Genomic DNA, 26,389 nt, shown 5'->3' with positions numbered 1-26,389 from the left:
TGAGATGCTCAACTCTCCCCAATAAGCAAAAGTACTCAATGTGACTTAAATAAGAATACATTAGGCCCATTCACTAATAGTTTATAATTTGAATAAAAATTAATGTAAGATTAGATTTAAACTAAGATAGAAATGAAATCTGAAAAACCATCATCCTATAATAAGGAACAATAAGTAACTTACCTAGTTACTTGTCATTCTCTTGATACTCTAGCAAGTTACAAGAGAATATACAAAGTCTAAAATCTAAGATAAAAAGGAAATTTAATTGGAAAACCAATTTGATTTTTTAAAGTTGAATAAATGGTTTTTAAATAAGTATTTGGCTCAAGTTGATGCAGAATTAATTAGCATTACTTTTGCAACAGAATTTCAAGAGTAAAAGAAAAATGCCTTTCAATGGTCAAACAAAAAAATCTAACATAAATCCTTCCACATTTAGTAGCATCTGAAAAATAAAATTATAATTTATTCAAATTTAAGAAATGACTTGACTGGGGAAAAATTTTAATACTCTGAAACACTAAAAAGATATCAAAATATTGTATGTATTTCAAAGGATCACACATGCTACACAGGCACTATGGCCCATAATGCAGTTGGAAAAATATACCAAGATTCAATTTATTATTTCATCATTATAATTTTAATCAGTAGGAATTTTAATGTCACATATACTTTTTAGAAACATAAATACTTTTAAAAGCTGTATTTTACAATATGATATCAAGAACACGGAGCTGATACAGGTTGTATAGGTAATCATTTTGACTATGTAAGAAATTTGATCAGAATACTGCTGGTGAAAGAAAAGCACCTTCTTTTTAATCACTCATATTCAGCAGTAGTGAAAATGCTCTATGCATGCATTAGCTCTGAATAACACGTTTCATTTCTGTTTCAAACCTGCTATGCTATTACTGTTTTGATGATTACATAGTTCAACATAAAAAAGCATTCCCACTCAGGTTCTCAATAATAAGCCTGATAAGGGAGATAACCTCCCAATCATAAAAGCTTTTAAGACAAGTATTATGCAAATAAAGCCTAGATATCAGACTCACTATAACTGGGATTAAAAAGACAACTATAAGAATACTGCACATTGATGCCTATTGCGTTTTTGTGTGCTCATCTTGCATTCCCTGCCTTTGTTCCTCCTCTTTGAAGTGCTAAAGTGTATTTATACTAGAAAGTTATTAATAGACTTAATATGAGAACTATGTGTTTGAAAAAGCAAGACTTTCTAGATAAGAAATCTCCAAATATTTTCTATTTTATGTTTTTATGAGCTTCTTTATAAAAAGAGTGTTTTATGTGCAACACCTGCAGACAAGAAATAAATCTGTTTCACTCAAACCCAATCGAATATATCAGATACAAAATATAGACGTGAAGCAAAGTATGATAGCAGCAGTGATTCTTGGGTGCAGCATGTGCAAAATCCAATATTTTGCTATCTATTTACATCACAGTGGTCAGAAGAGAAATGTGCCAAAACTCCCCTTCCCATTCCACTTGAACTGGTTCCCCACAATTGAAACAAACATCTCCTGTGACATTAAGTTGTCATCAGCTTGTGTGATCCCCAGTTCACTCAACCTCTTCTTCTTCAACTGGCCTTTTTGTGTGGAGGCAGCAACTAGTTCATTTACAATTTCACAATTGCCTTCGACTTGCTCAGAAAGGTCAGCTCTCACGTAAAGCTCCATTTTACCAGTTGCACATTCAATCAGCTCTTCTAGATCCACTCTTTCAGCTACATCTGCCTCTCCACTTGTCTGAACTTTAAATGTTTTATTTTCTGAAGAAACAAACAAATTATAACAAATAGGGTTAAATATACAAACTAACCCAACTAAAACATGTATTTCTACAGTCTATCAGAGCTTTCAAGTTTTTTCTGTTAAGGATTCCCGCTGTCATCTGACTGGACTTCACAAACTCTCTGCCATAAGTATCTCAACAAGCAGGTGTCTTAGTCTTCAAGGTCTCCTGACCCTAATACAAGATTACCAATTTTGAATTTTCTCCTAGATCTCATCTACGCAACAGACCCCTCCTGGATATTTACTAAGCCCTGTATTAGAAGCTAGATGCAAAGATAAATAAAACTGCTATTTTCCCTAAAGGAACTCCCAATCTAGCAGCTTTATAAGTGACTGCCTGTGATGGCAGAATTCTAGATGGCCCCGTGATGCAGGGCCATCTGCCACTTGGTGTTACTTTCATAACTGTTAAATGGCAAAAGGACCTTGCAGATGTAATTAAGGTTACTAATCAGTTGATAACTCAGGTATACGTAACCGAATCATATGAACCCTTTAATAGCAATGTTTTCCCTGGCTGGCTGAAGAAGAGAAAAGCATAAAGAGATTCAGAGCATGAAAAAGACTTGAAGCATGAGAGATCTGCTTTGAGGGAGGTCTTCTATTACTGAAATGGAGGGGGTTATGGGGTAAGGACCCAAGAGTGGTCCCTACGAGCTGAGAGCAATCCTCAGCCAACAGCCAACAAAAAAAGTAGAGACCTCTGTCTTATGACCTCAAGGAAATTGATTCTGCCGACAACATAAAGGAATTTGGAAGCAGATTCTCGCCCCAGAGCTTTCAGATAAGGGCCCCGCCCAGCTGATACCTCTTTCACCCTGTGAGACCCTAAGCAGATAACCCAGCCAAGCTCACCATAACTTCTGACCTACAGAACTGTGAGGAGGAAAAGAACTACCAGATAGCTGGAGTGGATCCTGAAGGATGACAAGGACTACTCATCATCCTTTAAACTTTCCTCACCTATGCCAATGCACAATCCTTCTCCATGACTGAGATTTCATAGTAATCTGGGTCATGGCTTGAAATTCATAAACTTCCCACTGTGTTAGATCAGCTTTGCTGCCAAGAAAGACAGCTGACAGGGAGGTATTTACTTTTACAAATAAAAACTAGAGGTGAACTCCATGATCCCCTCCAGTAAAATGCAGCCTTCAACCTGGCACATTCATTTTTCTGCCTCCATCCTTAACAAATGCCAGCAGGAGCCACCATTGCTATCATATGCCCATCCTTATTCTATAAATTTACAGAAAGCCAAGCACGGTAAGAAGGGAACTGCAGGACCACAGAAACCACACATCAAAGGCTTTGACCAGCTGACTAGTTGACCTTGAAAGTTTCTTTCACTCCAATATTCCATAATGTTATAGCTTTATCGAGTTTCTCTATCTCCATGCCTAAGCATACGCTAGTTATCTTTTTTAAAGAGGATAAGAAGATTAAGATCTTTAATCAGAGTTTAATGCTGAAATACAATAAATTAGGTCTGGTTTTTATTTTGAAAATTACTAAATATACCATACCTTCAGTTTCATCTTGGGCATTTTCTTGCAGGTCAGAGAAAATTGTAGGTTTCACCAAGACAACACCATAACCTTCATTATTATGTATGACATTATTCACCATGGTTATTTTGGGAATGTCATAATGTTCATCTAAGAAGTCCTGAGACATTGAAAACAAATATTTTAAGGAACTGTCACATTCAACACTGCCTGCTTTAAAAATCTCACTTTTTTCAGGCTATTCTAAAAATAAAATAGAAAGCTATGCTTATTAATACGTGGTAGCACAATCTGAGCTCTGAGTGACACAGCATTCCTTTGTCATTTCTGCAGATCTATAGATAACAAAGTATTCTCACAAGAGACTTTCAACCACCAACTATTGATATTATTAAAATTTACATACTGTTTATGCTTTTCAAAACCAGAAAACAACAGGAACAACATGGGAATTTAATAAAACATAATTACTTCTTAGGTAAAACCATTCTGACCTTTGGAAAGAGGGTGTCTCAGCAGGTGCTCACCTTAATGAGGATCCCTTCCTTGCAGTGATGGATCCCATTGTCACTCAGGGTGCACTTACTCCCGGGATATATTTCTATACCTGCACCCTACAAGTTACATTTTAAGGTAATGACAATCAGTTTAAAATAGGCAAGACTATAAAAGAAGGTTTGCCACTTCTTAGACTTTAATGCAGTGCAAATACAAAGTATTTTATAGAAAGTTTTATTAGGTATTTCTAATCAACATTTCCATTTGCTTCATTTCCAGCAAGTTGTCTATCATTTATTACTTTCAAATACCACACACACACACACACACACACACACACACACAAACAAACAAACAAAAAACAATGGCTAAGAGTTTCAACACTTGATTACTATTTCACTCTCTTTCATCTGGGACAAATCAGTTTTCTGATTCTGCCAAAAAAAGTCAGTTAACAATTATGTTGAAAGATACACTTATTAAAAATGACCATTCTCTCAGAAATACTCAGTTAGTTGGAGAACAGTGTTCAAATCTAGTAAAATATTGTAAAGCTGTAGATAGAAATAAGGCCCTATATTTTTAAAAGCACACCAGTTTAAAAATATCCCAACCTAACTTGAAAATCACTTCCATGAATTAAAATAATTAATGGTCCCCACTACTACACACATGTTAAATTAGTAACCAATTCAAGTGTCCTGTTTATACCTACAGAGTAACCAGAACAATCCATGCATTGCCCAATGCTCTCACATTGTCCCTTGGTACCACATGGTACCAACAAAAAAATTAACAATAATAGGAATGATTTCCTGATGCCATGCTAGGCACTTTAGTAAGTAAAAATGGTTCGGCTCAAACCTCTATGATTATTTAAAAATTCATTTTTGGAATAATTTCATACACAATATCCTAGGTGAAGAAGAGTTGCTATTAACCATTTATGACACTTCTATTGCATGTATGTTAAGCTGTTTTCCTAGGAATAGGAGTGTGCCATGAGAAAACATTTATTATTACTTTCCCCTTTAGGGATTACGTTTTAGTAGTGGGATGGGTTTATGTAGTGGGATGGTCACTACACACAAACCTAACTCTCTGTAGAGCAGTCAAAAGATCTGGGAAATGGGCCTTTGGCTAAGATTTTCAGTTTATAGCTATATACAAAAAAAGATTTAGGGGCAATAACATCAAAAATACATACACAACGAAATAGTTAAAATTAAATATCAAATTATCATGAATCATGTAAAAAAGAGAAGAATAATTTAAGCCACAGCCACTTAGTAAATGGGACAATCATGTTGAAAGTATGCTATGAAGCTGAACAGATATTCAGTAACTAAAGAGAAAGTGAAGAGGCTGCCACTTCTAAGATAATGGTACAAGTAAAAACCATGGACATCATATATAAAACAAACATAAGATGATTGAAAAGGCAGACCAGCTAGACACCTCAACACCTGAGGAATGACACCAACACATTGGTGCATTTCCTGGGTATTCTTTTTGCCTTATATTCCCAGACATGAAGCTAAAGAAGCTGGCAATCCATAAGTGCCAAACAGACCAGAAATGCCTCCCTAAAAGCCTGCTCTCTTTAGCGAAAGGACCAGGCAAGCCTAGAAAACTTTAAAACAGTAACAACTCTATTCTATCCAAACACCACAGGAAAAAAACTGGCCAACCCCCACCCATGCTGGCAAGTGCCAAGGGGAGCCTAGACTTCCACCCTCTTGAGGCTATGACTAGGCACCCCTACACCCACACTGGGATTTTCAGTTAAGGCCAAGGATTTTCATCCCCACCAGCTAGTAACAAGGCCCTCCCACTTGTGGAGACTACATATGGGACCTGCACTTGTATCTCCAACTGATAATAACAAGGTGCCACACCCCTTCCCTACTGGAGTGGTGTCAGAGCAGGCCCAGTGGAGGGTGTAAGAATTTCACCATTGCCGGTAGTAACAAGACCACTGCCACGTGCTAGAGCATCAGTGGAGTCAGTAAGAAGCTGGAATTCTCACCCCAACCCAGCAGTAAGAAGGAGCTTCCCCACTCAACTTGGATGTCAATGGAGGCCAAATGGGGAACTTGGACTTCTACCTCCACCTGGCAGTAACAAGGGTAAGAGAAACCCAGCTAAAACAGAAGATGCAGATTCTCATAGTATAATACAAAACGTCCAGGTTTCAGTGGAAAATCACTTCTCATACCAAGTGCCAAGAAGATGTCAAACTTAATAAGATAATCAGTAAAAACCAAAACCAAGATGTCAGAGATGATGGAATTAGCTAACAAGGATTTTAAGGCAGCCAATTGCTTTAATGAGCAATTATGAATATACTTAAATGAAAAATATCAATAGCAGGCTGAACAAGAAAATAGAAAGTCTCATCAAAGAAATAGAAGATAAAAGAACCAAATGGAAATTTCAGAACTGAGAAATACCATAACTGAAATAAAAAGCTCAGTGGATGGGCACAACAGCAGAAAGGTAAGAACAGAGGAAAGAATTAGTGAAACAGAAGACAGAACAATAGAAATTATCCAGTCTGAACAACAGAGAGAAAACAGTCTGAAAAAGAAAAGTGAACCGAACCTCAGGGACCTATGGGACAATAACAAAAGATCCAAAATTTGTGTCATCAGAGTCCTAGAAGAGAGGATGTGTGAAGCTAAAAAAAAATTCAAAGAAGAAATAGCTAAAAATTCCCAAATTTGGCAAGAGACATTAAGCCTACAGACTCAAGAAGCTGAGAAAACCCCAAATGGGATAAGCTCAAAGAAATCCATTTCAAGATACATCATAATTAAACATAACACTGTCTAATGTGGTCTAATGTGTCTAGAAGTTTGAAAAGGAAATATTGAAGATAATTATATTACAGACAGGGGATGGTAAAGAGTTGTTAGCAGTTCACTCAAACTGGTGAGATAACATCAGTAAACTGTGGTAAGTTATACATATAATGCAATACCTAGAGCAACCACTTAAAAAACTATACAAAGAGATATACTCAAAAACAAATGGAATTCTAAAAAATGTTCAGGTAACCTACAGGATGGCAAAAAAATTAAAATGAAAAACAGAATAGAAAACAAAAAATAAAATGGCAGAATGAAGACTTAACAACAATAATTACACTAAATGTAAGTGGTCTAAATACACCAATTAAATGACAAAGACTGGCAAAGTGGATTAAAAAACAAGATCCAACTATGTGCTGTCTACAATTCACTTCAAACAGAACAATAAAGACAGGATGAAAATAAAAGTATGGAAAAAGATATACCATGCAGGGACTTTCCTGCTGGTCCAGTGGGTAAGACTTCACCTTCCAATGCAGGGGGTGTGGGTTCGATCCCTGGTCAGGGAGCTAAGATCCCACATGCCTCGCGGCCAAAAAACCAAAACATAAAATAGAAGCAATATTGTAACAAATTTGATAAGGACTTAAAAAATGATCCACATCAAAAAAATCTTGAAAAAAATAGATATACCGTGCAAACTTTAATCAAAGGAAAGTAGGTGTGGCTCTATTAATATCAGATAAAGTAGAATTCAAAGCAAAAAAAATTACCAAAGATAGACAGTAACATTATATAATGATAAATAGGTTGGTTCACCAAAAAAAAAAAGCAATACCAAATGGATATGCACCAAATAACAGAACTACAAAATATGTGTAGCAAAATCTAATAGGACTGAAAGGAGAAAGACAAATCCTAAATTATAGTAAGAGACTTTAACAATCCATCTCTCAAAAATTGAAACAACTAGACAGAAAGAATATAGAAGAACTCAAAAACATTATCAACCAACCCAATCTAGTTGACATTTATACTCAATAACAGCAAAATACACATTTCCTTTCAAGGGCCTATGGAACATATACCAAGACAGACCATATCCTGTGCCATCAAAACAAACCTCAACAAAATTTTAAAAACTAAAGTCATACAATGTGTTTTTTGACCACAATGGAATCAAACTAGAAATCAACAACAAAAGATAATAGTAAAACTCCAAATACTTGGAAGCAAAATAGCACACTTCTAAATACTGCATGGGTCAAAAATGAAAATACAACCTATCAAAATTTGCTAAATCAGTGCCAAGAGGGAAATTTATAGCATTAAAAGCATACATCCGAAAAGAGAAAAGTCTCAAATCAACAATCTAAGCTCTCACCCAAAGAACCTAGAGAAAGAGCAAAATAAACCCAGTGTAAACAGAAGGAAGGAAATAATAAAGACAAGAGCAAAAATAAATAAAATTGAAAACAGAATAGTGAAAATCAATGAAACAGAGTTGGCACTTTGAAAACACTTCAATGAAACTGACAAACCTTCAGGAAGATTCGCAAAGAAAAAAGGAAAAAAAGAGAGAGAGACTACACAAACTACTAATATCAAGAATGAAACAGGGGATATCACCACAGGCCCTGCAAACATCTAAAGAATCAGGGAACACCACAAACAGCTCTATACATTTGACAACTTAGAAGAAGAAATGGTCCACCTGAATCCCCAGGCTGGTGTGAGGCCTAAGAGGATGGGGGGCGGGGTGTGCAAGCAACACCCCTGCATGCAACATGGTGCATGTAGCAGGTGTGCCAGGAGCCTGCTGCCATCACTGTCAAATAGGAAAGCCCTTCACCACTGACTGGGTCCTGGTCACAAGGGCTCTATACCCTATGAGTGCATCCATTAATTCACCCAACATGAAATAAGTCATTGAATAGCCCTATAATTATTAAGGAAATTTAATCCATAATTTTTAAACTCCCAAAAAAGAAATCTCCAGGCCCAGATGATTTCACTGGAGAAATCTACCAAACGCTTAAAGAAGAAATAACACCAATTCTATACAATCACTTCCAGAAAACAGAAGAGGGAATACTTCCAAATTCATTTCATGAAGCTAGCATTACTCTGATAACAAAACCAGACAAAGACAGTACAAATAAGGAAAACTTCAGACCAATATCTCTCATGAATATAGACATATAAATTCCTAAGAAAATATTAGCAAATACAATTCAGCAATATATAAAGAATTATATACTATGACCAAATGAGGCTTATTCCAGGGATGCAAGGATGGTTCAAAATTTGAAAATCAATCACTTGTAATCCACCAAAAATTGATGCAGGAAAAAAGCATCTGACAAAAGCCAAAACAAATTTATTATAAAAATTCTCAGAAAACAGAAATAAAGGAGAACTTCCTTAGTTTGATAAAGAATATTTACAAAAAACCTACAGTTAACCTTTTACCGGTGGCAAATATGGCAAAGTAGGAAGACCCTGAGAACCTCCCCCAACAGGCACACCAAAATTAAACTATTTACCAGAGTGACTATCAATGAGAACAACCTGATGACTAGCAGAAAATATTTCCCACAATTAAAGTTATAAAGAAGGAACTGCAATGAGACAGATATAGGAGGGGCAGACACCCAGTACAGTCAAGACCTATACCCCCAGGGTAGGCAACCCACAAACAGGAATTAGGCAAAATGAGGTGACAGAGGATCATGTTCCAATAGAAGGAACAAGATAAAAACCCCACAAGAACTAAGTGAAGTGGTGATAGACAATCCACCTGATAAAGAGTTCAAGGTAATGCTCAAAAGATGATCAAAGAACTCTGGAGAAACCTGGATGAGCATAAAGAGAAGTTTAACAAAGACTTAGAAAATATAAAGAAGAACCAAACAGAGATGAAATACAATAACTGAAATGAAAAATACACTAGAAGAAATCAATAGTAGATTAAATGATACAGAGGAACAAATCAGCTAGCTGAAAGACAGAGGTAGAAATCACTGAAGCTGAGCACAGAAAAAGAATAAAAAGAAATGAGGACAGTTTAAGTGGCCTGTAGGACAACATTCACATTATAAGAATCCCAGAAGGAGAACAAAGAGAGAAAGGCATAGAGAACATGCTTGAAGACATAAAAGCTGAAAATTTCCCTAACCTGGGAAACAGAAATCCAGGTCCAGGAAGCAGAGAGAGTCCCAAATAGGATCAAACCAAAGAGGGACCATATCAAGACACATTATAATTAAAATGGCAAAAATTAAATATAAAGAGAATATTAAAAACAGCAAGGGAAAAGCATCAACTTATGTATAAGGGAACTCCCATAAGGCTATCAGCTGACTTTTCAGCAGAAACTCTGAAAGCCAAAGGGTACAATATATTTAAAGTGATAAAAGGGAAAAACCTAAAATCAAGAATACTCCACCTGTGTAAAATAATCTGAAAAAATATACAGATATAAAAATGAATCATTTTGCTGTATAGCTGAAACTAACAAGGTATCATATATCAACTATACTTCAATAATCAAAAAAGAAGAAATCCTGATATCAGACAGCAGCTAATGAAAGGCCAGAATACTTCATGGTCCACCCAAAAGAAGAGAAAGGCAACAGGGATGGCCAGGGACAGATCAAGACACTCCTGGACTGGAACGTGGTGGGAAGGAAGACACCCTGTAGGGACAGTGAGGATAGAGAGGGTCAAGGAGAAAGCTGGAGCCCAAAGGATGCTTCCCACCATCCTGGCTACATCATTCCCTTCTTACGGAGATACAACTCACATACCATGCAATTCACCCACTTAAGTTTAATGTACCATTCAATGGCTTTTAGTATATTCAGAGTTGTGTAACCATTACCACAGCCAATGTTAAAACATTTTCATCACCTTAGAAAGAGACCCTGTATCCTTCAGGTATTACCCCAATCCCCTCTTCCCCACCTTACTCCCAGCCCTAGGCAATCACTACTCTACTTTCTATCCATATAGATGTGGCTGTCCTGGACATTTCACATAAAATGAATTATACAATATGTTGGAAAAAAAAAAAAGAATACTTTATCTGGCAAGGCTTTCATTCAGATTTGATGGAGAGATCAAAAGTTTTATAGACAGCAAAAGCTAAAAGCATTCAGCACCACCAAGCCAGTTTTGCAAGAAATGTCAAAGGAAATTCTCTAAGCAAAAAAGAAAAGGCCACAACTAGAAACATGAAAATTATGAAAAGAAGAAGCTCATTGATAAAGACAATTATACAGTAAAGGTAGTAAATCAACCATGTACAAAGCTAGTAGGAAGATTAAAAGAAAAAAAATAGTAAAATCATCTATATCTGCAAGTAGTTAAGGGATATACAAAACAAAAAGATGTAAAATATGATGTCAAAAAACCAGTAACTGTAGGGGGAGGGGAGTTAAAATGTGTTTGAAATTCGGAGACCAGCAACTTAAAATAATCACACATACATAAAGATTGCTATATGTAAATCTCATGATAACCACAAATCAAAAATCTATAATAGATACACACACAAAAAAGAGAAAGGAATCCAAACATAACACTAAAGATAGTCACCAAATCACAAGGGAAGAGAACAAAAGAAAAGAAAGGAACAATAAAGAACTGCAAAAACAACCCCCAAACAACTAAGAAAATCACAACAAGTACATATCTATCAATAACTACTTTAAATGTAAATGGACTAAACATTCCAATTAAAAGACATAGAGTGGTTGAATGGATACAAAAACAAGACCCGTATATATACTGCCTATAGGAAACTCACTTCAGATCTAAAGACACACAGACTGAAAGTAAGGGAATGAAAAAAGGTACTCCATGCAAATGTAAATGAAAAGAAAGCTGGGATGGCAATACTTATATCAGACAAAATAGACTTTAAAACAAAAACTGTAACAAGAGACAACAAAGGACATTATATAAAGATAAAGGGATAGATCCAACGAGGAGATTTACAATTGTAAATTGTAAATATGTAAGCACTGACACATTTGGAGAATTTAAAGTAAGAAATTGACAGTAACACAATAATAGTAGGGTACTTAACACCCCATCAATGGATACATCATCCAGACAGAAAATCAATAAGGAAACACTGGTCAGATGGACTTAATAGATACAGAGAGAACATTCCATCCAAAAGCAGCAGAAAACACATTCTTTTCAACTGCACATGGACAATTCTACAGGCCACAGAACAAATCTCAAAAATTTAGAAGACTGAAATCCTATCAAGCATCTTCTCTGATCACAATGGTATGAGACTAGAAATCAACTACAAGAAAAAAAATGCAAAAAACACAAACATGTAGAGGCTAAACAATATGCTACTAAACAAACAATGAGTCACTGAAGAAATCAAAGAAATAAAAAAATACCTGGAGACAGATGAAAATAGAAACACAATGATCCAAAATCTATGGGATGCAGCAAAAACAATTCCAAGAGGGAAGTTTATAGTGATACAAAACTACCTCAGAAAACAAGAAAAAATCTGAAATAAACAATAACCTTAAACCTAAAGGAACTAGAAAAAAAACAAAATTCAAAGTTAGGACAAGGAAATAAATAATAAAGATCAGAGCACAAATAAATGAAATAGAGACTAAAATGCAATAGAAAAGATCAATGTAATTAAGAGCTAGCTCGTTGAAAAGATAAACAAAATTGATGAACCTTTAGCCAGACTCACAAAGAAAAAAGAAAGCCCAAATAAAATCAGAAATGAAAGAGGACAAGTTACAACTGACACCACAGAAATACAAAGGACCACATAAGACTACAAGGAACAGTTATATGGCAATAAGATAGACAACCTAGAAAAAATGGATAAATCCCTAGAAGTGTACAGTCTCCCAAGACCAAAACAGGAATAAATAGAAAATACGAATAGATCAATTACCAGTAATGAAATTAAATCAGTAATAAAAGAGCTCCCAACAAACGAAAGTCCAGGACCAGACAGCTTCACAGGTGAATTCTACCAAACATTTAAAGAAGAGTTAACACCTATCCTTCCTAAACTATCCCAAAAAATTGAAGAGGCACACTCAGAAACTCATTCTATGAGGCCAGCATCACCTTGATATCAGAATCAGAAAAAGATACCACAAAAAAACAAAAAAAATTACAGGCCAATATTCTTGACAGTCATAGATGCAAAAATCCTCAAAAAAATATTAGCAAACAGAATCCAATGATACATTAAAAGGATCATACACCATGATTAAGTGGGATTAATCTCAGGGATACAAGGATAGCTCAATATCCACAAATTAATCAACATGATACAACACATTAACAAATGAAAGAATAAAAAATCATTTGATCATCTCAGTTGATGCAGAGAAAACTTTGGACAAAATTCAATATCCATTTATGATAAAAACTCTCAACAAAGTGTCCATTGGTGGAATATACCTTAATATAATGAATGACATATATGGCAAGCCCACAGTTAACACCATACTCAGTGGTGAAAGCTGAAAGCATTTTCTCTAAGATCAGGAAAACATGACTAGGATGCCCACTCTTGCCATTTTTATTCATCGTAGTATTGAAAGTCTTAGCCCCAGCAATCAGACAAGAAATAAAAGAAATCTAAATTGGAAAAGAAGAAGTAAAACCATCGCTGTTTTCAGATGACATGATACTATCCATAGAAAATCCTAAAGATGCCACCGAAAAACTACTAGAACTCATCAATGAATTTGGTAAAATTGCAGGATACAAAATTAACATACAGAAATCTGTTACATTTCCATACAGTAACAACTATCAGAAAGAGAAATTAAGAAAACTATCCCATTTACAATCACATCAAAAAGAATACCTAGGAATAAATCTAACTAAGGAGGTGAAAGACCTATATTTATGGGACTTCCCTGGTGGTCCAGTGGTCAAGACTCTACGCGTCCACTGCAGGGGGCATGGATTCAATCCCTGGTCAGGGAACTAAGATCCTGCATGATGCATAGTGCAGCCAACAAAAAAAAAAAAAAAAAAAAAAAAGACCTATACTTAGAAAACTTAAAAAATTGATAAAAGAAATTGAAGATGACACAAACAGATGGAAAGATATACTGTGCTCATGGATTGGAAGAATACTTTTAAAATGATCATACTACTCAAGGCACTCTACAGATTCAAAGCAATTCCTATCAAAATACCAATGGCGTTTTCCACAGAACTAGAATAATTCTAAAATTTGTATGGAAAAACAAAGGACCCCAAATAGCCAAAACAATCTTGAGAAAGAACAACAAAACAAGCTCCCTGACCTCAAACTATACTACAAAGCTACAGTGATCAAAACAGTATGGTACTGGCACAACAGACACATAGATCAATGGTACAAATAGAGAGACCATAAATGAACCCCACCATCTGAACAATTAATCTACAATAAAAAGAGGCAAGAATATACAATGGAGAAAAGATAGCCTCTTTAACAGATGGTGTTGGGAAAACTGGACAGCTACACACAAAAGAATCAAACTAGACTACTTCTGGAAGAAAACAATGCCAGTGCCCTCTTTTACATTGGTCTGAGCAATATTTTTTAGATATGTCTCCTAAGGCAAGGGAAACAAAAGCAAAAATAAAGAAATGGGACTACATCAAACTAAAAAGCTTTTGCATAGCAAAGGAAATTATCAAGAAAACAAAAAGGCTGCCTACTGAATGGGAGAAGATATTTGCTAACAATATATCAGATAAGGGGTTAATATCCAAAATATACAAAGAACTCATACAGCTCAACATAAAAACAAAACAAAACAACCGGATTAAAAAATGGATCCTAATAAGATATTTTACCAAAGAAGACATAGAGATGGTCAACATGCACATGAAAAGGTGCTCAGCATAACTAATCAACAGGGAAATGTAAATCAAAATCACAATCAGATATCACCTCACACCTGTTAGAATGGCTATTAACAAAAAGACAATAAGCAGTAAGTGTTGCAAGGATGTGGAGAAAAGGAAATTGTAGTACACTGTTGGTAGGAATGTAAGTTGGTGCAGCCACTATGGAAAACAGTAAGGAGAGTCCTCTATAAATTAAAAACAGAACTACCATACAATCCAGCAATTCCACACCTGGGTATTTATATGAGAATACGAAAACACTAATTCAAAAAAATATACGTACCTCAAAAAAATGCATGTTCGTTTCAGCATTATTTACAATAGCCAAGATATGGAAGCAACCTAAGTGCCTAACAACAGATGAATGGATAAAGAAGATGTAGTGTCACACACACACACAAATGGAATATTACTTGGCCATAAAAAAGAATGAAATCTTGCCATTTGCGACGACTAAGATGGACCTAGACAGTATTATGCAAAGTGAAATAAGTTAGACAGAGAAAGACAAATAGTGTATGATTTCACTTATATGTGGAATCTAAAAAACAAAACAAACAAACAAAACAGAAACAAAGTCATATATGCAGAGAACAAACAGGTGGTTGCCAGAGGGAAGAGTGGATGGGGAATTAAAGAAAAGGTAATGATGTGAGGTAATGAATGCTTGACTGTGATGATCATTTCATAATGTATATTTATATGAAATCATCACATTGGATACCTTAAATATATAAAGTTTCTGTCAATTACACCTCAATAAAGCTGAAAAAGGATTTTTTTTAATTCTTAAAAAAGCAAAAAACACCTTATACTTAACAGTACAATACTGAATACAGTCCCCCAATATCAAGACCAAGGTAAGGATATCTACTCTCACCACTCTTATTCAACACAAACGCTGGAAGTTCTAGTCAGTGCCATAAGGCAAGAAAAGGAAACCAAAGGTAAACAGACTGTCTCTATTTGTAGATGACATGACTGTCTACATAGAAAAATCCCATGAAATCTATAAAAACACTCCTAGAACTAATAAGAAGGTTCAGCAAGGTCACAGGATATAAACAAACATACAAAAATCAATTGTATCTCAATATACTAGCAATAAGCACAATAAATTAAAAATATAATATCACTTACAATGAAATGTTTAGGTACAAATCTATAAAAACATATATAAGACTTGTACGTTGAAACTACACAATGCTGATGAAAAAAATCAAAGATCTAAATAAATGGAGAGACATACCATGTTCACAGATTGGAAGACTCAACGTAAAAAAAGATGTCCATTCTCCCCAAATTGATATATAGGTTTATTGAAAGTCCTATTAAAATCTTAGCAAGACTTTTTGTAGATACGAACAAGATATTTCTAGAATTTATATTGAAAGGCAAAGGAACAAGAATAGCTGAAACAATTAAAAAAAAAGACAAGTGAGAGTGGGAGGAATTATTCTACCAGAGAACCCAGAAATTGGCCCACAAAAACATACCCAAATTATTTTTGATAAAAATACAAAAACAGGGCTTCCCTGGTGGCGCAGTGGTTGGGAGTCCGCCTGCCGATGCAGGGGACACGGGTTCGTGCCCCAGTCCGGGAGGATCCCACATGCCGCGGAGCGGCTGGGCCCGTCGGTCATGGCCGCTGGGCCTGTGCGTCCGGGGCCTGTGCTCTGCAGCAGGAGAGGCCACAGCAGTGAGAGGCCCGCGTACCGCAAAAAAAAAAAAAAAAAACTATAAAAATACAAAACCAATTTATTTAAGGATAGACTTTTCAAGAAATGGTGCAGTTACCACTGGACATCCATAAGCAAATAAACGAACTTTGACCTAAAACTCACCTTATACCAAAATTAGCTCAAAAATGGTTCATGACCTTAAATGTAAAATGTAAACTATAAAACTGAAAAAAAAAAAAGGAGAAAATCTTTGCACCCTAGGGCTAGACAAAGAGTTCTTACACATAAAAGGAAAAATTGATAAATTGGGCTTCATCAAATTTTAAAACTTTGCTCTGCAAAAACCCATGTGAAAATGATGAAAAAACAAGCTACAAACTAGCATAAGATATCTGTAAATGACATACCCAATTAGGGATTCATATCTAGAATTTATAAAGAACTCTTAAAACTCTATAGTAAAAAAGAAAAAACAATCCAATTAGAAAATGGACAAAAGTCATGAATACACATTTCACTGAAGATAAGGATGGCAAATAAGCATATGAAAAATGTTCAACATCATTAACCACTAGGGAAATGCAAATTAAAACCACACACCTATCAGAATGGCTAAAATTAAAAAGTAGTGAAAATACCAAGTGCTGCTTAGGATATGGAGAAACTGGATCACTCAAACATTGCTAGTGGGAATGTAAACTGGTGCAACTACTCTGGAAAAGTTTGGCAGTTTCTTAAAGAAAGTAAGCATGCAACTAACCACGTGCCCTGCAACTGCATTCCTAGGCATTTACCCCAGAGAAATGAAAACGATGTTTGCACAAAAACCTGTACACCAATGTTTATAGCAGCTTTATTTACAAAAGCCAAAAACTGGAAACAATCCAGATGTCCTTCAACAAGTGAACAGTTAAACTGTGGAACAACCATACATGGAATACTACTTAGCAATAAAAAAGAACAACCTATTGGTACATGCAACAACCTGGGTGAAGCTCCAGAGAACTGTGCTGAGTGAAAAAAGCCAATTCCAAAAGGTTGTATATTGTATGATTCTATTTATATAACATTCTTGAAATGATGAAATAACAGAAATGGAGAACAGATTAGCGTTTGCCTGTGATTAATGAGGTCAGAAGGAGAGGCACCTAGATATGGCTTTAAAGGGCAACATGGAGGATCTTTGTAGTGATGGAAATATTCAACTTGACTGAATCAATCTTATCCTGGTTGTGATACTGTACTATAGTTTTGGAAGATGTTACAATTAGAGGAAACTGGTAAAGGATACACATACAGACTACCTCTGTATTACTTCTTACAACAGAATGTGAATCTACAATCTCAAAAATAAAAATTTAATTTAAAAAAATCAACCCAGCCTCAGTTGCTACATCATTTACATAGTTACAACTTAAAGGGTCTAACCTTTTTTAAAGGTATGACAGAGAAACTGTGAGATTTATTATTTTCTTCCTAATCTCTGTTTTGAAAATGCTAAATAAGAAGAATCTTATACAGTTGAGTCTTGCTGACTTAGTACACGGAAGTATCTGAACTTCTTTGAAGAAAGAGAACAGGAGTATGCATTTACATCTTGTCCCAGGACATTTTATTTACTTATTTAGAACTTAAACTACTTCCCATAAGAGATTATCATACCTTGGCACCATATAAATCTGAGTTCTTCATTAAAAATTCTGCTGATGTTCGTACTGTGACTCCTGTAGTTTCACACTGCAAAACACAGTTTTCCAATGTAGTCTTGCCACGGTGAATAACTATGATGAAAACATGCAATCAAATACTTTAAGTAATGTGTCTTTTCCAATATTAGAAATGGCCTAGAGCTGATATTAGATACAGTCTAAATATTTCTCATTTAAACTCTGTTACTGGAATTATGAATTCATAATTTATAAAACAATGACTATTTTGAGTTATTTTCTATTGATAAAATCTAAAAGCAGCATTCTTAAAAAAGAATGACTTGCCCTCAGAAATGCAAAATCAAGTTAAAAAACACTTCTCATTACAAAAAAAATATCAGAAAGTAACTTTCATGACTATCTTAGAAGAGAGAAGAAAAGGAGGCCCAATTCAAAATAAGGGATACAAATCTCAGGAAATAAATACTATCACAATGTGAAGATAGCTGGTTTGAGTCCAGGGCTAAATCAAATACAAAGAACACAGACCACAATACTGGAATGTTTTAAAAGAAAAAAAGATCACACAGAAACAAATATTAAACTAACAAATTTTCAAGAATACATTGAACTATTTTTCACTTTAGAGTAAGCTTCCTCAGTTGTCAAGCTATGTACTTAAATAATTAATCCGCCTTGCATACTACTCAAGAGTGGTATTTTATTAAATTTTATTAAATTCTATCTTCCAGGGAAAGTACAGTTTTCCTTCAAAGTCTGGAACAAATAATAAATGAAATATTCAGATATTTACTTAAGATTCCTTCCACAGCATCATGCTGAACAAATTTTATGCTTGAGATTTTAATATCCACACCCGTACAATCCACAAAAGTGTCTCCTTTGCCTCTCTTTTCTATCACAATATCATCTGGTAGACCATATCCTAAAGAAAAGAGCAAGAACATTTAAGATAGGTGAGGGGAAATGTCTAAACACAAAATTTCTATGATAGATTCCTCTATTTCAAATGACTCCAAATGATATCTGAGACCAGTTAATCCAGTTACATTTAAATAAAATCTAATTATCTCTCCACATATCTTGCTTAATTTTTACAAAGGTATACAATTTTTAATAATAACTCCTCAATTTGCTTGCATATCAGGAAGACTACCCCCTATCTGGGTCTCATACCAGTTTCAACACTAAAGTCACTTACAAAACTGCTATTAAAAAAAACAGTAACAGAATGGCCATCATCAAAAAATCTATAAACAATAAATGCTGGAGAGGGTGTGGAGAAAAGGGAACCCTTTTGCACTGCTGGTGGGAATGTAAATTGATACAGCCACTATGGAGAACAGTATGGAAGTTCCTTAAAAAACTAAAAATAGGACTACCATATGACCTAGCAATCCCATTACTGGGCATATACCCTGAGAAAACCATAATTCAAAAAGAGTCATGTACCACAATGTTCATTGCAGCACTATTTACAATAGCCAGGACATGGAAGCAACCTAAGTGTCCACTGACAGATGAATGGATAAAGAAGATGTGGCACATATATATAATGGACTATTACTCAGCCATAAAAAGAAACGAAATTGAGTCATTTGTAGTGAGGTGTATGGACCTAGAGTCTGTCATACAGAGTGAAGTAAGTCAGAAAGAGAAAAACAAATATGGATGCTAACACATATATATGGAATCTAAAAAAAAAAAAAAAAAAAAAGCTTCTGAAGAACCCAGGGGCAGGACAGAAATAAAGATGCAGACATAGAGGGTGGACTTGAGGACATGGGGAGGGGGAAGGGTAAGCTGGGACCAAGTGAGAGAGTGGCATGGACATATATACACTACCAAATGTAAAACCGATAGTTAGTGGGAAGCAGCTGCATAGCACAGAGACATCAGCTAGGTGCTTTGTGACCACCTAGAGGGGTGGGACAGGGAGGGTGGGAGGGAGATGCAAGAGGGAGGAGATATGGGGATATATGTATACATATAGCTGATTCACTTTGTTATAAAGCAGAAACTAACACACCATTGTAGAGCAATTATACTCCAATAAAGATGTTAAAAAATAATAATAAATAAATAAGTTTAAAAAAATAGTAATAATCTAAGTACTCACAGCTGGGTCAGAGGGCTTTGAAGCGTTTAGCCCTACAAGTTTTTTACTTCCCAACTCTAAGATTCTATTATTCTATCGTAATTAGGTTTGAAAAAGCCTAGGCATTTCTCAAGATTTTCTAAATTTTATACTCTCTTAAACAGATTGACAAAATCTGACAAACTGACTTAGAACAGTTTTAGCTATTGGAAAGATAGGTCTACCTTGTTAACCAATAAAAAACTTTGTTCTCTACAAATCTTTTTTTTTTTTTTAACATCTTTATTGGGGTATAATTGCTTTACAATGGTGTGTTAGTTTCTGCTTTATAACAAAGTGAATCAATTATACATATACATATGTTCCCATATCTCTTCCCTCTTGCGTCTCCCTCCCTCCCACCCTCCCTATCCCACCCTCTCTATCCCACCCCTCCAGGCGGTCACAAAGCACCGAGCCGATATCCCTGTGCCATGCGGCTGCTTCCCACTAGCTATCTACCTTACGTTTGTTAGTGTATATATGTCCACGCCTCTCAATCGCCGTCACAGCTCACCCTTCCCCCTCCCCATATCCTCAAGTCCGTTCTCCAGTAGGTCTGTGCCTTTATTCCTGTCTTATGCCTAGGTTCTTCGTGACATTTTTTTTTTCTTAAATTCCATATATATGTGTTAGCATACGGTATTTGTCTTTGTCTTTCTGACTTACTTCACTCTGTATGACAGACTCTAAGTCTATCCACCTCATTACAAATAGCTCAATTTCGTTTCTTTTTATGGGTGAGTAATATTCCGTTGTATATATGTGCCACATCTTCTTTATCCATTCATCCGATGATGGGCACTTAGGTTGTTTCCATGTCCTGGCTATTGTAAATAGAGCTGCAATGAACATTTTGGTACATGACTCTTCTTGAATTATGGTTTTCTCAGGGTATATGCCCAGTAGTGGGATCTACAAATCTTAATCAAACGAATAATACAGGTCAGACCTCTGAATGGGTTTATGAAAAACTGGAGTATCAGAAAACTAGAAAACCCTGCCTGACTTTTATCATAAAACAGAATCACATAGACAAAGCTTTAAGAAATAACTCTCACTGTCTAAAGTTGAGTCTTTGCTGGAGTAAATGAAAGCAGTGACAACATTAAACAGGCAAAGTCACTAAAGTTTTCTACACTTGAAGAGTACAGACAAGCCTTTGGGGACACTAGAGAATGCAAGAGGACTCCACACACAGGAATGCTACCAGTGGTGGATTCTGGATGATTAGATTGTGAGTAAATTTCTTTCCCGATTCTTTTTTTTTTTTTTTTTTAATTTATATATTTATTTTTGGCTGCATTGGGTCTTCATTGCTGCGCATGGGCTTTCTCTAGTTGAGGCGAGTGGGGTCTACTCTTCGTTGTGGTGCACGGGCTTCTCACTGCGGTGGCCTCTCTTGTTGAAGAGCACGGGCTGTAGGTGCGTGGGCTTCAGTAGTTGCGGCACACGGGCTCAGTAGCTGTGGCTTGCAGGCCCTAGAGCGCAGGCTCAGTAGTTGTGGTGCGTGGTCTTAGTTGCTCCATGGCATGTGGGATCTTCCCGGACCAGGGATTGAACCCATGTCCCCTGCATTGGCAGGCGGATTCTTAACCACTGCACCACCAGGAAAGTCCTTCCCTGATTCTTTTTATGTGTGTACCTGTACTTTGCACATTTTTATAATAGCTGTGGCTTTCTATCATGTGAAAAATTAAAAATATAAAAAGGATGGCCATATTACATTATATAAACAAGTTATTACATAAACAAGTTACATAATCTTAGCAGTTTAAAACACAAAGCCCTCGCCTAACTGAATGGATTTTCTAAACAAGAAATAAAAATCCTATTATAAGTACTGTTAATACCCTGAAAATAGCAGGTACTCGATATATATCTCTTGTTGTAAGTGTCAGCTATAGATCAGAAAAGCTATCAGATAAGCTTTAATCTTACTCGTGAACAAGTACTCCATATATTCAGACTAGAGATATCACCTGATTCCCCAAATTCTCAGAAATGCCCTCTGTTCATAAATTTACAGTCATTCTTACACTTAACTATCAGAATTCTATATGTTTATTTATGACATGTTGGCAATCACATTATAATTTCCTCAACAATCTAGGAAGAATGCTGATCCACCATACAATCTGTAATAGCAATGCTGTTTGCACTATGCCAAAAAACTGAAGTGTTTTTATTGCAGTGCTTTATCCTGCAGATGTTTATAAACACACATCTATTATATATCAAATATTGGAGAGGAAAAAGAACAAAAATTACACACATAAAACAAAAAAGGGGATGAGGTGGTGTACTAGTGAACAGCAGGAAATTAAATTCCCAGCCTTGCTTCCACTAAGAACTCTCGAAAAGATAAAATTAAAGAACATAGCTTAAGCAGTTTGTGAACAGCTGCTCCAGTCCCAAAATGATATATGATTTTTTGCATGACAAGCTTTATTGCTAACTTGAAGCTCTTCTGGTAAATAGTTGAACAGGTGCATCTAAATTTGACACGCTATGCAAATACAAAGGACCAAGGTGAACTACTGTAAAGTAACCTAAATTTAGGAATCACTCTAAATGTACAATAAGATTTCAACTCCTAAAAAGTTATTTTTAGGACTTCCCTGGTGGTGCAGTGGTTAAGAATCCGCCTGCCAATGCAGGGGACATGGGTTTGATCCCTGGTCCGGGAAGATCCCACATGCCACGGAGCAATTAAGCCCGAGTGCCACAACTACTGAGGCTGCGCTCTGGAGTTCACGAGCCACAACTACTGAGCACACCTACCACAACTGTTGAAGCCCACGCGCCTAGAGTCCGTGCTGCACAAGAGAAGCCACTGCAATGAGAAGCCCTCGCACGGCAACGAAGAGTAGCCCCCACTCACCACAACTAGAGAAAGCCCGCGCACAGCAACGAAGACCCAACACGCAGCCAAAAATTAAATAAATAAATAAAGTTATTTTTAAAAGACTCTTTCAACATTAATGTTCTCAAAAGTACACTTTAGAATTTGTGACATTCAACAAGATTTTAAAGAATTAAGATAAAGATTTTGCATCTAATTTCAAGTTGTACCTATACCTTACAAAAGTAAGCTAAATTTAAAAAAAAAAGCACCAATATGTCCACAACATATATGAAATAAGAGGAAGCAACAAATTAAAAAATATTGCTTGGAATGTTTTTTTTAATTCTAATAATGAATTTCCTTTTCACCAACCACCTATAATCTGGAATTATACTTCTTCCTAATGGTCTTTTTTTCTCTATGTTTTTGTCTTCCCAACATTTATAATGCCACAAAGAATCACACCTCATGTTCCTCAAACACTGAGTCAATAACCTGTACACTCCAAAAACCCTTAATGTTTCAAGGCAACTCATTTGAAATCAAATAGGTCGAAATCAAATTCTTGGAGCTTCAACAAGATCAGTGATTTACTGTTATCTTAAGCGTATCATGCACGAGAGTTTGGTTGTATGATCTTCCATACTCACCTTCTAACTCAATGGAGTCAGCGACGGAGAACGTACCATGTACCACGTAACGGCCAGGACAAACAATAACAGTGTCGCCCTCATAGCAGGCATTTATAGCAGACAACGGATCACTATGGAACTAGAAAACAACAACAACATATTGCAAATATATACCCCTCAAATGCAACCTGAGTATTACTCCAGGTGCCTTCATGTTTCATTTTCAAAAGGGAGCCAAAACTGCGTATGTAGGTATCTCCCTTGCTACTGCACTGAGCTCAGTGCATGGTTGATAACTGACTAATACTGCAGAAAGGCGGTGCTCTCACTGCTTTCCATTTCACAGAAAACCAGCTCTGGGAAACTCCTAAAAACTGTTTGTAGAATTCAGGAAAGCCTGGGGTGAATCTGAAGAAAAAAAAGCCACCTGGAGCAAGAAACTCTCCTTTTACCTGAATTTCTATTTCTTCCTTACAAGGCTCTGGACAAAGCTTATCCCTGACCAGGGACTGCAGCAGACCAGTCGTCATGGTGGAGGAGACCACATGGGTGACCTTCTGGCCACTGGGACGGATGCCTTTTGCTTGTATATTAGAATTCTTCTGATAACCAAACACATATCTTAAAGAAACCAAACAGACCTGTCAGTTCTCAGTAACATAGCTGGTTAGAAAAGATGCCAACTAGTTGGGAAGAACAAAGATACACATACCTCAACAAAGGATTCTCAATGAGTTTTAGCTTTTGTTTCAGCTGTTCAATCTCTGAATACAATTTTAACCCTTCCACCATGGAGATGTTTTCCTGCTCAGAATCAGAGTTACAATTTGACAAACTGCTTCTCAGATTTAAAAATTTCCTGTAACTCTCCTCACATTGAGTCAACAGATTTTGATAGTCAACAATAAGTCCTGAAGGAACTCGGTCTTCAAGAATGTCATAATGCCTGAAAGTTTAAAAGCAAATTGAAACCCACTGCCTTTCAGACACATTTTCCCATCATTAAGACACCCATTTAGTCCTCAAAGACCCCATAAGAAAACTGTTTCATAGTATGTAACTCAGGAACATGTTAAGTCTTACTGAGTAGGTGAAAGCTATTGAAAGCTTTAAGGACCACTTCATTAAGGTCACTAACTTTTCTCTTTTGAGGAGTTGCTATTTTTTTTTTCCTTAGATCCAAGCATTTGTATTTTTGAAACACTGAGAGTTCATGTTGCACAATTTGTAATCATTACTTAACAAGAAATTATTTTCTCATATATTAGATTCAAAATCTTAATAAGTGGGTGGCAGAGGGCAACCTGGAGGTAGGAGTGGTGAGGATAGTATCCCAAGTAGTTTCATAACAATGTTTAAGATTACCACATTTATAGGATCAAAAATTTTAAATGATTCAAATCATCTAGTCCTTCCCTATACTTATTTATTTTTAATTTAGTTTAGTTTTTTTTTTTTAATTTATTTGGCTGCATCAGGTCTTAGTTGAGGCACACGGGATCTTCGTTGCGGTATGTGGGATCTTTTGTTGCAGTGCATGGGCCTTTCATTGCAGCGCGCAGGCTTCTCTCTATTTGTGGCGCAGGGGCTCTAGAGTGCGCGAGCTCAGTAGTTGCAGCACATGGGCTCTCTAGTTGTGGAACACGAGCTCCAGAGCGCACGGGCTCAGTAGTTGTGGCACGCGGGCTCTCTAGCTGTGGCACATGGGCATGGTAGTTGTGGCACACTGGCTTAGTTGCCCCACAGTATGTGGGATCTTAGTTCCCCGACCAGGGATTGAAATCACATCCCCTGCATTGAAAGGCAGATTCTTAACCACTGGACTACCAGGGAAGTCCCCCTTCCCTGCATTTAAAGCACTATGGAGGGGACTTCCCTGATGGTTCAGTGGTTAAGACTCCACACTCCCAATGCAGGGGGCCCGGGTTTGATCCCTGGTCAGGGAACTAGACCCCAGATGCCGCAACTAAGAGTTCACATGCTGCAACTAAAGTTCTAACGTGCCGCAACTAAGACCCAGTGCAGCCAAATAAATAAATAAAATATTAAATAAATAAATAAAGCACTATGGAGCAGAATTTGCTGAATATTCCCTCAGGAGGATTATTAGAGTATTTCAAAAACATAAGCCTTTGAGATTCTGAGAAAAAAATAAAGCTGTTATTACTAACCAGAGAGTGATTAAAACAAAATAACCTTGTATTGGACAACTGTGTTGGCACTTAAAGTTTATTATTAATTTATAAACCTTCTCAAATATATAGACAGAACAAAAAGTACTTCTAGATACAATAATTTATGAATGTACAATCAAGTTAATGGATATGAAATTAATGGATCTGAAAGTAAACTGCAATATTATTGTCATTACCTGTCATTTTAAAATAATTGCTTTATTTCTCAGTTAAAAGCATACTGACTTAGGCCAGAGCTTCTTAACCTTGGCTGCTTATTAGAATCACTGGGGAACTTTTAAAAATACAGATGATCAGGTCCCCATCCAGACCAATTAAATTAGTCTCTAAAAGTAGAGGGGTATTTTTTAAAGTTCCCTGGGAATTCTAATGTGCAGCCAAGGTTGAGTACGATTGCCTTAGATAAGGTCTTCTTAACTTCGTCACGCTCTAAATAAGACCTAAACAAATTTACATCAAGTTACAGTGAACATTTAAATAGTATTTAAGATGAATAGAAAATATTTTTTCCACTTTTCAAGTAAATGAATTAGGTGAAGCTTGAAAAGCAAGGATTTTGTCTGCTTTGGTTAATCCATACTCATTTAAAGATATTCTAGAAATCCACTTTGCAAACAAGAAATTGGGGGCCCAACCACTGACTGCTTGATCAGATCTACT

General features: G+C 36.1%; 1 protein-coding gene across 1 annotated transcript in view; it reads right to left on the bottom strand.

Annotated features, from left to right (window-relative positions):
• Window positions 1-662: 662 nt before the first annotated feature.
• SHCBP1 (SHC binding and spindle associated 1) overlaps window positions 663-26,389 on the bottom strand; it is a 37,750-nt gene continuing 12,023 nt past the window's right edge. Inside the window, exons 6-13 of the mRNA XM_029205932.1 lie at window positions 24,247-24,480; window positions 23,987-24,155; window positions 23,553-23,673; window positions 18,711-18,842; window positions 17,910-18,028; window positions 3,865-3,951; window positions 3,356-3,497; window positions 663-1,804 (exon numbers count right to left, since the gene is read on the bottom strand). Of these exons, the coding sequence (XP_029061765.1) occupies window positions 1,479-1,804; window positions 3,356-3,497; window positions 3,865-3,951; window positions 17,910-18,028; window positions 18,711-18,842; window positions 23,553-23,673; window positions 23,987-24,155; window positions 24,247-24,480 (1,330 nt within the window). The 3' untranslated portion in view covers window positions 663-1,478. The remainder of the gene's footprint in view (window positions 1,805-3,355; window positions 3,498-3,864; window positions 3,952-17,909; window positions 18,029-18,710; window positions 18,843-23,552; window positions 23,674-23,986; window positions 24,156-24,246; window positions 24,481-26,389) is intronic.

The sequence above is a fragment of the Monodon monoceros genome, unplaced genomic scaffold (genome assembly GCF_005190385.1).
Source record: "Monodon monoceros isolate NGI ecotype Baffin Bay Population unplaced genomic scaffold, NGI_Narwhal_1 Super_Scaffold_10, whole genome shotgun sequence".
Classification (NCBI taxonomy): Eukaryota; Metazoa; Chordata; class Mammalia; order Artiodactyla; family Monodontidae; genus Monodon; species Monodon monoceros.
Note: the sequence above shows the minus strand (reverse complement) of the source record. Positions and strands in the feature narration are given on the sequence as shown.